Raw genomic sequence first — 13,087 nt, 5'->3', positions numbered from 1 at the left:
GTTCAGACTTCACATTTCCTGTCTTCGTGTCTGTCTGTGTAAAACACTATCCATGTTTTACACTGTCAGAAATATTTTCTCTTTCTGTCTCTCACCTTTCACCCTCTCGTGTTTTCTCTTTCTTAAAAAAAAAAAAAAAAAAAATTCCTGCATTTAGGATACTGATTTCTTTTACCAGAGTCCTTGAACTCACTCATTCTTTCTTTTTGTGCATGACCTTTACACATCTTCTCTCCTGAGCCACATAGCATGTGCATAAAGAACATTAACTATCCAAAATCTCTCATCATTAAAAACAGTGATAAGAGCTGACCTGTTTGGGGGCATTATTTGAAGAACATGGTAAATGATTGATGATTGATTGATAAAATTTCCAACACTTCTATCAAAAACCTATAGTTACTCTTAGCCAAAACTGAACACGCAGGTGCCAACACAGGTGAGCCTCGAATGATTTTATCTGTTCTGTCTCCATTGTCCACTAGGACAGTTCCTCACAAGAGGGCTCATGCCTTTTATAGAACCTTAACACCATACATGTTAGGGCCAAGGCAGGGCCAGCAGAACAGGAACCATCTGCAGCAATACTTTCCTCACTGTTCTATGCTATCTTTTTGGGTGTAGTTTTCTGTCCCAATTAACAGAGGCTAATTCTGGTAATCAATTATTATTCCCTAATTTAGTTTCTTCTCCGAATAATGGAGGAAAAAAATCACATATTCACATGATGAAATTCTGCACAAGTGAAAAGAACTGTTGTAAATTGTTTGAACTTCTCAGAATTAGCTAATTCTATTACTCAAAATGTCATGACTTGCAGTAAAAATTTAAGTTTCCAAAACACAATTTTGAAGTAAATTTTAATATGCAAGGTCAATTTTTATAGATGGCTTCATGAGTATATACACAAGACATCTACATTTTACAGTATGACTTTCACACCTACTTATGAAAGAAATATTATTAATAAATGAAAAACACACATTGGATAATATTCAGCCATCAAATGTAACATGTCAGAAATTTGTTTTCCAACAACCAAATTTTAAATACTAACTTTTTTCCCCTGGAATTAAACTTCGGTGGTTTTGCTAAACTCTTTTTTTTTCTTTATAATTTTATTTTTGGCCACGCTGTGAGGCTTACAGGATCTTACTTCCCCAACCAGGGATTGAACCCTGGCCCACGGCAGTGAACGCACCAAGTCCTAACCACCGGACCTCCAGGGAATTCCCAAAATGCTTTCATCTTTACTAAAGATGGAAACTTTTCTACTCTTTGTTAAACTATTCTGAAGAAGACTAAGATAGTGGGAATGTCTTCCCAATCCTATCTCATTAAAAGCAAGAAAAATAGCATGTTGAAGGAAAATTAAAAGCTAATCACACAGGTATACTGAAGACCAGCTTGAATTAAGCAGCACATTTTGAAATCATGGACTCACTTTGAACTCCATGGGAGCGTACTATTTTCCAGGTTTCTGATGCCACTTCTTTGACATCCACTTGATAGTGATTAATAGGCACACCTCCATGGGAGTCCGGCTTGCTGAAAGAAACCTTGGCTGTAGTCTGTGACAGCTCTATAATCTTCACTCCATAGGGGCTGGATGGCACATCTACAAAGGAATAAAAACAAAGGAAACATGACCCGGATAACGTGGATGGCCATTATTAAGACTTATGGTGCTCAGAGAACTTAGGAATAAAGGAAAATTGTTGCCTATATCACTTAATATATTTGAATTACAAAGCTTTCATAAACCGCTGAGTGATCTCTTCAAATTGTAAGAAAGTATACACTAGTCAATCTTTATTACTATAGAAAATAAAGAGTAACATATTCAATCTCAAATTTCATTTATTGAGGAGTAATTTTACTTCTGCCTTTACCATACAATATAAACATTTTATTTCCATTCAAGAAAAATAAGCTCGTGAGTGTGTGAGTGTATATGTGTGTGTTTGTGTGTGTAAGAGAGAGAATGCAGGCAGAATTAAAATATAAAAAAATAGATTGTATTGAATCATTACTGTAAAGAATTATCTTTTGTAAAAATATGAATTTATTTCCTTTTTGTTTATTAAAATTATATTATAATTTGGGAGCAAGTGTTAAGTTTGGAGAAATTGTCATTATGAACTAAAACTGTGGACTATTTTAAATTTTTATTTATATATCATTTAATTAAAATAAAGGTAGATATTTAAGTTTTAATCCTGATATTTAAAGGAAACAGCTATAAAATTCTTCTTCTATGTGTTTTGTCATTAATCCATTACTCACATTATTTCAAACTCAAGAAGGTATCCTGGGTGAAACTTCATTTTATTTTCTAGTACACAAAGCTTTATAAGGAATTATCTGAAAGGCCAAACAGGCAACAGGAGAAAATAAGAGAGAAAAAAGTCTTGAGAAAATCAATGAAACCTCTGCTCTGGAACGTGAGTAATTAGACGCATGTTAAACATTAAAGGAATTTCTCTCCATCCCTTCTGTTTCTCAGTCTCTCTCTTTTTCTGTCAATATCACATTTGAAAAATCATAAAGATTGGAAATTTATACATAATGTATGTAAATTATATGAATGTATTATATAAATACATAAATAAAATGTATAGTTCTATCTCTGGAATTAACTTTACAAAAACGAAGAGTAAAACACTTGGTTGAAAATAATGCAGTAAATGTAAATTTTTGTTTCAATATAATCAGACATTCATATAAAAATCTTGAATGGCTGTCAAAAGTCAAATGTGCCTTATTTTCTAGAGTTAAAAGAGAGCACTATAGATCACATAAAAATATGCCTTATAAATGATACTGGGCAAGAGCCAACAGGGCAAGTTTATGGTCTTTTAGATATTAATATTGTAAAGAAATTCAACAATGTACATTTCAGCTCTAATTAGTAACTATAAATTATTTGGTGATCCTGTGAAGTACATTATTCTATAACTCTAAGGTTCAGAAATAAATGTGCAGAATACTGATGCATCCCAAAGTCATACTGCTATTAAAATCTTATCTGGAAATATGCATTTTAAATTATCTTAATAATTTATTTAAGCTGTCATATATAAACATGATCATAGTTTTACAAGTTTCTTGAATCTCCAGGTTATAACTGCAGGTTCTTTTTATCTGTAGGTTTGATCTAAAGTTTGCAGGGGAGGAAAAACACACACACATTGATTATTCTAAATGACTGTCAATTCCTCACCTCATGCTAAGTGACTGTCTAATCTCAACTAGGTTTAAGCTGGACATCACAGCAATGATAACCTTTAGTTTGAGGATACATTTTTAAAGGAAAGTTTTCAAGTACTAGGGAAGGAGAGAGAGATGTGATTCTTCTGGGCTCCCACCTTTGACCACATGGCATGCACATGGTTCTGAGTTCTTACTCTCAGTGCAGGAGTATGCACCACTTGCTAAGCTGTGAACCCTGACACCTTACACCAACCAACAAAGCCTTATTCTTAGCCAAAAGTACCCTCACCAAAATATAGGCCAATGAGTATCTGTTTCTAGCCATATAGTCTATTTCCAGACCTCTTAACTCTTACCTGGGTTTTTCACTTATATTTATTTTTTGTTGGCCTCTTCTTTCTGTTACCTGACTCAAAAGAAAAGTTTGCTTATAATTTGCAACTCTAAGATCTTCCTAAACATATTTTTCCATTCTGCTTTTATATGTCTAACTACCTGCTGACCACTATATTATGAATTTCTTGAGGAAAGGGATAAAATATTTGGCATACACAATTTATACATGCACACATACACACATGCATACATATATACATATGTGTATTGCTGAAAAAATGATAGACTATACTCAGTCTTCAGAAAATACACGATGAATTAAATATTTCAATAATTAAAAAGAGTATATAAAAGTACAGAATATGTCCAAGTGAGTAGTGCCTGATATATCTAGAACTAAAATCTCTAAATATTCTCTCCACTTTCTCAATTGTTTTGTAATCACATTCATCCCTGATTCTACCTCTGATATACATCAAAATTAGTCACAAAGTTATTTTCACTTTTCCTGCACTATAATTCTTATATCCATCTTTTCCTTCCTGTTTCCACTGTTAACTCCCAAGCCCAGACACTAACTGCTTCTACCTGCAATGCCATTAGTGGCTCTCAGCTTCCTTTTCTATCGGACAGTCCACGGAATTTCAATCCATATGTCATGTAAATGCAAAATCAATCTTTCTAAAGCACCATTCTGATCATGTCACTTCCCTCAGGAGGATATTCAGGAGCTTCCTCCTCTTTACAACATCAAACTTAGACTTTTCAGTCTGGTTTTCAAGATCCTAAAATATCTAACCTCACTGGGTGTATGCAAGCATATTGTAAAAGATAATCAAACACAGCCCAATGTTTCAAATAGGGTTTGTGGATGTTGAAATTCCATACACAATCCTCCAATCATTGTTAGCATATTTTCCTAATTACTTCTTAGCACCTTCTATCTTAATAACTGATGAATGCCACTTATCAGTGAAGGAATAAATAGGACAATTGTGCAAACACATGTTTATTTACTCTTTCTCTTCACCTCTACTAGTACCAACATAGAGTTGGATGAAAAGCCTGGATATGTATCATCAGAATCTATGGCTCCAAAGTCTGGTCTTGCCACTTTTGTCAACTTCAACCTTGGATAAGCCTCTTAAAAATAAGTCATCAGTATTTTTCTCCCTAAAATGAAGATTAGAATAATATCCACTACTAGGGATGCTATGAGGATTAAATAATGAAGACACGTAAAACAGAACCTGGAATATACTAAGCTTTTAGTAAATATTAGTCATCATAGTTTTTGCTATCCTTCCCTGATAAACATCCTCCTACTATCTCTTTATTTTGTATCCATTGACATTCATCAATATTTTAGGTAAAATATACAATATTGAGGTTCAGCTTAGAAATGTTTGCTATGTATAATAGCAAAGACTTGGTTTCATGGTCTAGGAGTCAGATAGGAACAGTCTCTGGAGTTGTGGTATGATTCTAGGCAAATTTTTGGGATTGGGTATCAGTTTTCTTATAAGCAAAATATTAATATAATAGCAACTTTAAAGTTGCTGTTATGAGGGTAAGTTCATGGATATATATCACAGGGCATTTACAAATATTATTCTAACTTACTCTTTCTTTAAAATGGCTCTCATTGTCTAAATAGCATTGATAAACATTTTTCTATTTAAACATATGCCTAAGTCATAATTTGATCAAAGTGTAAATGAGGAAACATAAAAAGTCTGCCTTGGTAATTATTTTATCTTGTAGCAGGTATAAGAACAATAAGAGGAGTTGCTCCTCTGACTTTAATTCTGATAAAATAAGGGAATACAATTAAATAAAAAGGAACTAATAAAGTAAACTAAAAGTACACTAAACCTTAGGAAAAATAAAGAGGACAATAAGCAGATATATACATAGATGTTTGGAAACAAATTCAAAATAGTACATCAAATATTATGTTCCCTTGTCTAACAACAAAAAGAAGCATCCCAAAGTGAAAATACCCCCTATAAAGCAAAATTCTGAAAGCACATGACCAAAGCTATTTGTGTGGAAGAAAAGAAAGAGAGTTGAAGAATATAATGCACCCACAAAGGATATCTTGGATGAGTAAATTTTTTAAATTGAAAAATTTCAAGTTGAAGTTGAAACCTGGGATTGCAAAACAGTATTTCCTCAGGATTCAGGATAACATGAGAATCAAAAATGTTGAATACAACAGCAATAAAAAAGATTAGTTGCAAATGTATATGCACGTGTGTATATTTTAGATCTTCAACCTCTCTTCCTCAATGACGTCCTCATTCTCAGGAAATAAATAGACCTTAATATCAAAAGTGAAAACAGAAATCAGGGCTTCCCTAGTGGTGCAGGAGTTAAAAATCCACCTGCTAATGCAGGGGACATGGGTTTGATCTCTGGTCCAGGAAGATTCCACATGCTATGGAGCAACTAAGCCCGTGAGCGACAACTATTGAGCCCATGCGCCACAACTACTGAAGGGTGGGTGCCTAGAGCCCATGCTCAGCAACAAGAGAAGCCACCGCAATAAGAATGCCACACACTGCAATGAAGAGCTGCCCCTGCTCTCCACAGCTAGAGAAAGCCTGCACTCAGTAATGAAGACCCAATGCAGCCAATAAATAAAAAATAAATAAATTTGAAAAAAGAAAGAAAGAAAAACAGAAATCATCAGGTGAGTTCACTCAAATTGCATCCTATCACTTGTGGATTAATGGAAGTTCTCCCTCCTCTTTTCTAAGGCCAAAGCCTCCATCTCTGAATGGCATTTCTTTTACTTTTTTCTTCTTCAGAACACTGCATCACCAGGTAGAAATTCTTTTCCTTTTTTCTTGTCTTTTGGACTTTCAGTCTCTCTTTTCTGTCTTATTACCACGAACTGTAAAGATCTCCAAAATGACAAACTTTCTTCAGTTCTACTCTCTTCTCAGGCAACAAACTCTTCTTTTGTTTCCCTGTCACACTGCTTGAATAGGTTGTTACTAATTTCTGTCCCGATAGCTTTACTTCTGGAACTTTGGTTTCCTAGACTGCTGGCAAGTGAGCAACAAAGGTAGGGTTCAGAGTCAGCTCTTTCCCCACAGGTGAGGATGTGGTACTGCTAAACTTAGATCAATAGGAACAGTTTCATATTTGTCAACCTTTGTAAGTGAAAATCCTTAAGTGAATATTTTTTTCTAGAATGGTGTTTGAAACCTTACCTTAAATATTTTCTAATGATACTCCACATCCATTCCTATCATCTACACTACTCCCCTTTATCCTAAGAAATGGAAGGCTAAAATCTTTATTTCCCAGGCTCATTTGCTGCTATGGTTGTTAGTATCATGAGGCACTTAGGATGAGCTGCACATCTTAGTGGTGTAACATGCTAAAGGAGCATGAGTGACTTCCCCACTCTTCCGAGGAGGTGCTCGTGGGCAAGAAGACCTACAGATGTGGATGATGGAAGCAGCTGGACTCCCTATTCCACAGTCTATTCACACAGTTCCTAGTGCTGGTGGCTGTGATATCAGCTGCAGGGCTTCCTGACCTCTGATTAGCAGTTGCAGACTTGACCTTGGACCTCACTTGAGGTATATTATGACCGTGAAGCCAGAAGATTGGTGGCTGTCTTGTGTCTTCCCTCTTCCCTGTCTCTCAAATGATTTTATAACCACTCAATTCTCTATATTAAATTATTTTCCCCTTGCTTTGTTCATTAGTCTACACCTGACAAAAGTCCCAAATATTAAGGGAGTTATCATATAAAGAATGGAACTTCCTAGATTTAGCAAGACTTTAACATGCAGAGCGTAGCTATTAACTACATGCACCTCAGGGATGATGCTAAGATGGGTTCCATCTGCTTCTGCTCTGAGCAGTCACCTTATTTCCAATAAATTTTACATATATTTTCCTATTTCAATTATGAGCTTAACCTAACATTAGAGTCAATCTGTAACACATTTGAAACCCTGTGAATTCCTCATTTCGTTACCCATCTGGTTTTATACAAATGCCAAATCAAATCATTATCCTATTGATCTTTTAACAGCATTTGATCATATATGTTTAAAATTTTCTCCTCACAGGTAGTTATACTAATTCTCTAAATAATTGTTTTCAATTTTATTTGATCATATACTTTTAAATCCATCAATTAAACTGATGTACTTTGGGGCAGGTCTGTCCTTGATTATATCATTTACCTCTTATATTCTCCATTTAATCTCAGGTATTAATGGAAATTATTTCCTCAATTATACCCAAGTCTTAACCCAGTCACAAGTCATGGAGTCCCATGTCCCATTATTAATTGGGCATTTCCACTATGACTCATAGGCAAATCAAAGGAAACACACCGAATCCTTTATACATTCAATAATTCATCTAAAACTACTATAAGCCAGGCAATTTTCTATGTTCTGGGATAAAAATTGAGACAGCCATCACTTCCCTTAAAGAGGTTACATGCTAACTACACAAAAGTAATTATAATATATAAATTTATTATAAGCACTGTGGTCAAAACTAAGCAGAAAAGTGAGATAGTTCAGGTGGGAATAGGGGCAGAGTTGGAGTGTCATAATTTTGAATTTTGTGGGTGGAAATATCTTTGTTAAAAAAGTAATATTTGATCAAGGACTTGATAAGAAAACAACTCATATGTAAATGCTATGAAGAGAAAATAGTGAGTGCAAAGATGAAATGTGCCTGGAGTGTTTAAAGAAGGGGGGCAGTCTGTGGAAAACAGGTTGACCACAGTGTGGGGAGAGGAGATGGAGTTCAGAGAAGGCCACCAGGGGTGGGGTGAAGGGAAACCTTGTGAAGCCTGATAGCCCTTTATAATCACTATGGCTTCATCTCTGAACAAAACAGGAAGCCCTTGGAATGCTTTCAGCAGAAGAGAATTATGCCTTATTTACTTATTTGTTTAATAATAAGAAGTCCTCTCAATCTTTTATTTAGACTACACTCCAGAGGGTCATTGGCCAAATGGGAAAGCCAGTTTAGGAATTTATGCAAAAATCTATATTAAAAGCAAAACCAAACCAAACCAACAAAAACAATTAGAATATAGAAATTGATTTTATGAGAATAGTGAGGCTCTGTAAGCACCTTCTTGGTGAAAGAGTCAATAAGACTTTCCTTAAGTGTTGGGTGTATGGTCTGAGTAAACAAGTCAGTCAGGGATGACTGTGAGTTCCTTGACCTGAACAACTGGAAAGAGACAGTTGCCATTTACTGAGATAGGAAAGACTGCCAAAGGAAGATACATAGAGGTGAATATAGATTAGCTTTTGATATCTGGACATTTGGAGATTTCCATTGGCTATAAAACATCTTTGAGGAGAGGGAGTTAGCTCGATATAAAAGTATAGCACTCAGGGAAAATATTGAGGCTGATGACATACTTTGGAGTTCTTAGAGTATAGATGGTATTTAAATCACAGAAATTAGAAGAATAACAAAGATGTGAGTGTAGGTAAAATTAAAAGAGACCCCCAAACTGAAGTAGAATGGTTTTTAAAGTTGAGAGAAATGTAGAACTACTAGGAAAGAAGACCAAAAAGAGCCTGATGAGGAAGACAAAAAACCAGGAAAGGACGGTGACATGACTGCCATGTTGGGGGCTGGAGAGATGACTCAAGGAGAAAGACACACTCAATTGTGTAATATTCTGCTGCTAGATGAAGAAGTATGAGGATGAGAATTGACCACTGGATTGAACATGAGAAGGTCATTGGATACCTTGATAACAGTAGACTTACAGAGCAGTGGAGGTAAAAACCAGGCTGAAAGTGTTTGTGACAGAATGAGAGGAAAGTAATTAGGTGCAGCAAATACAGTCAATTATTTTGTGAACTTTATTAACAGAAATGATGCAGTAGTGGAGAAATGATGCAGTAGCCAGAAGGATTCATAAAGTCACAATAATTTTATTTAAGATAGAAGGAATTATTTTCCACTCAATAATAAGAAAGAAAGAAAGAACTAAAGAGAAAAACAGAAAAGAAAAGAAAGAAAAAAGGCTATTTTTAAAGAAAATATTGACACTTATCAGACCAAAACAAATGCAATCCACTTACCTAATTTTATATATACTGTATGTGTGTGTATATATCTATAGCTATAGCTATAGCTATATATGTATTTTCTTTTTGGAACAATGAACATTACTTTAGGATGTTACATTCACATATTAGGCTATTTAGAGAAACACAGAAATAGAAAGATAGAAATCAAGATAGTTGTTTCATGATAAATGGATCATGTTGCTCTATGACTAAAATCTCCAAACTCCCCTTGCTGTATACACAATGTAACAGAATGCAAACATGATGGATGTTTTTAAGGAGCTCCATAATTTGATTTCTCACTGACTTTCTATTCATATCACCAACACCGACACCCCCCCCACCCTCCCCTGCAGGATATACCCTCCAGTCTTCCATTAAATGCTCATGACTTTTCATAACATCTTGTTTCTTTCCATCTTTCTACTACTCCTTCATTGGATCTGTTTCTACTCCTTCAGATTCAGCTCAAAAATTGATACCTGTTTGAAGCTTTCCCCAAGAATTACAATCAGAATTCCATTTTGTGTTCTCAAGCATTTGATTCACACTTCTACTGCAATTCATACCTTTTATACTATAACTAATTTGTGAAAATCAGGTGCTAAGTATTATTCATCTTCAGAGTCCCAAGATTTGAAACAGTGCTTAGCACCTACTAGAATCACACGTGATATATGCTGAGTGAACAGATCAACAAGTGATTCAGAATTGGTACAATTCTGAATCACTTGTTAATCCCTGTTAATCACTTGTTAGATCCCTAAAAATAATACCTAGTTATACTAGTTTAATTTTTTCAGAGGAGTCTGGGAATGAGGAAAGTTTGAGAATGTCATAAATAGTTTTCAAAGACAAATAAAAGTTTGCCTTACAATACAGGAAAAAAGAGAAAGATGTAGATTTTCCAAGCTAGATACAAAACCTAGAGTCTGTCATACAGAGTGAAGTAAATCAGAAAGAGTAAAACAAATATCATATGCTAACACATATATATGGAATCTAGAAAAATGGTACTGATGAATCTAGTGGCAGGGCAGGAATAGAGATTCAGACATAGAGAACGGACTAGAGGACACTTGGCAGGGTGGGTGGTGAGGAAGCTGGGACGTAGTGAGAGAGTAGCTCTGGCATATATATACATACCACCAAATGTAAAATAGATAGCTAGTGGGAAGCTGCTACATAGCACAGGGAGATCAGCTTGATGCTTTGTGAAGACCTAAAGGGGTGGGTTAGGGAGGTTGGGAGGGAGGGTCAAGAGGGAGGGGATATGGGGATATATGTATATATATAGATGATTCATGTTGTTGTACAGCAGCAACTAACACAATACTGTAAAGCAATTATACTCCAATAAAGATTAAAAAAAAAAAAAAAAAAAAAACCATGCAGGAGAAACCTAGTTTCATATTCAGTTGAAGAATGTGTGTTTTCAAATGAACTACTTTTAACCTGCTTTCAAGTTTTAAGGAACAAGGTTCTGGATAAAATGTTGTCCAGGTACAAGAGCAAATAGATTGACTATAATTCAATATCTACAGAATTCTGTTCAATTGATCCAGTAACATGTAAGATGGTCTCTATTCTCAAAAATGACTTGTATAGGCTTACCCATGACATAGGTGAAAATATAAATGACTGCTTCATGATATTTGTGAATTAAATCAATCTTGGAAAGACAACAAAAATATTGGGTATGACAGGGTCTTGGTAGGTTAAAATGATGAGTTCAAATGGGCAAGATGAATTTTAATAGGGGTAAGTACAGATTCCTGAACTGAGGTTAAAAAAAAATCAATTGTGAAGCATAGCACAGAAGACCTCACTTAATAGCAGTTTGTGTGAAAAAGATGTAGGAAAAAACACTAGAAGGAAAAAGTTGCAAAATCAAATGAAATTCTGTATTGTTTAATGAAATACAGTGTCCAGAATAAACAAGGTCATTATCCAATCATCAGATTTTACTGTGCATTCGTCTGTGATGTCCAGATCTGTGTATAATTTCTAAAGAGACATCAACAAACTGACTTACACCCATAAGAAAAGTGACTAATATAAACTATAATTTCGCTATAATAGTAAGTCCTTAACATTTGTTGAGTACACATTGTGTGCTGGTGCTTTGACTGCATTTCCTCCCTTAGTCCTCACAAGAGTCTTCTCAGGTAGATTTTGGAAAGGCTACTCTGTGGCATACTGAAACCCCTTTCAGGGCTGAGGCACCCTTTCCTCAGTGCTGGATGTGTTAACTGCTGACAGTTTATAGCAGAATCCTTCCCCTAAAACTGACCAGGAGAAGGTAACTGGATCAGAAAAATGTGTCAATTAATGAAGCAAAGGTGAGATCACCATATTAAGGTTTAATATGAAAAGTTTACAGTTAACAAAGTATAGCAATGATGAAATGAATTAAGAAAGTTAACAAAATTACACATAAAATCATTTGATGAAGTTTAAAAATTAAAGTCTTTCGGGAAAAGCTCTTAAAAATACACATATAAATATACAGAATATCTTGTCAGATTATGATCTATTGGAAGTAGAAAACTATAAAGAAGAAATGATAATCGTTAACTATAGGGTTGCAATTTCATTTACCCTTATGTGTTCTGTATTTTTAATTTGCTCCAAAATAGGCATTTAAATAAAAAAACAAAAAGTATTCTTCCCAGCTAGAAAGTCACCAGGAAGTACATTTTTTAAAATTTCATCATGAAATCTTTAAAAAAAATCTATCTCTCTGTCTCTGTCTCTATCTAATTTTATTTGTATTTGGCATTTTGATAAAACATTAAGGTAACAAACTTAGTTATCAAACACCTGTGAAAAATGCTGTGCTTCCTATAAAATAGAAAAAATAGTATTTATTTTAGTTTTCTGAAGATGGGAACTAGACCAAAGAAGACTAGACCAATCTTTGCTCATGAATATGAAGTCAGAGTTTAATAGAAGGTTTTTATGATTTAATCAAAGAACAATGAAATATCTTTTATTTAAAAAAGTCATTCTAGAAATGAACAACTGTAAGTTCCTTAGTAGTTGGGAAAATGTAAAATCAAAAATGAGATTAAAAAATAGGACTTGATCCATTAAAATCATATGTAGGAAATGGTACCATCAAAAAGAATGCTGCCCTCTGGAGCACTTTGATCTAGCCAATATTTTAGTCTACTCATTATTTAAATTTTATAATGATAGATATAATAAAAATGAACTGTATTTTTACAGATTTTATCCTAATTTGTGAATGTGACTTTCTTCTGTAAAATAGGTATAAATATCTCATGTACTTCAATGAACTACTATGACAATTATGAAATGAGTACTCATGATTCAATTTAGTTAATCATTTCTATCTCTTCTTACTATAACTTTATATAGCTGTTCTGCCCCAGCAGAGATAATGGCAAAATAAGTGGGAGGCATGGAGGTAGAATATCCAGGTCATGAGTATG

General features: G+C 34.4%; 1 protein-coding gene across 1 annotated transcript in view; it reads right to left on the bottom strand.

The window, feature by feature from the left end:
• NCAM2 (neural cell adhesion molecule 2) overlaps window positions 1-13,087 on the bottom strand; it is a 551,377-nt gene that overhangs the window by 84,735 nt on the left and 453,555 nt on the right. Inside the window, exon 18 of the mRNA XM_057696426.1 lies at window positions 1,445-1,618. Within this exon, the coding sequence (XP_057552409.1) occupies window positions 1,445-1,618 (174 nt within the window). The remainder of the gene's footprint in view (window positions 1-1,444; window positions 1,619-13,087) is intronic.

Source organism: Hippopotamus amphibius, chromosome 10 (assembly GCF_030028045.1).
Source record: "Hippopotamus amphibius kiboko isolate mHipAmp2 chromosome 10, mHipAmp2.hap2, whole genome shotgun sequence".
In the NCBI taxonomy this organism is placed as follows: domain Eukaryota; kingdom Metazoa; phylum Chordata; class Mammalia; order Artiodactyla; family Hippopotamidae; genus Hippopotamus; species Hippopotamus amphibius.
Note: the sequence above shows the minus strand (reverse complement) of the source record. Positions and strands in the feature narration are given on the sequence as shown.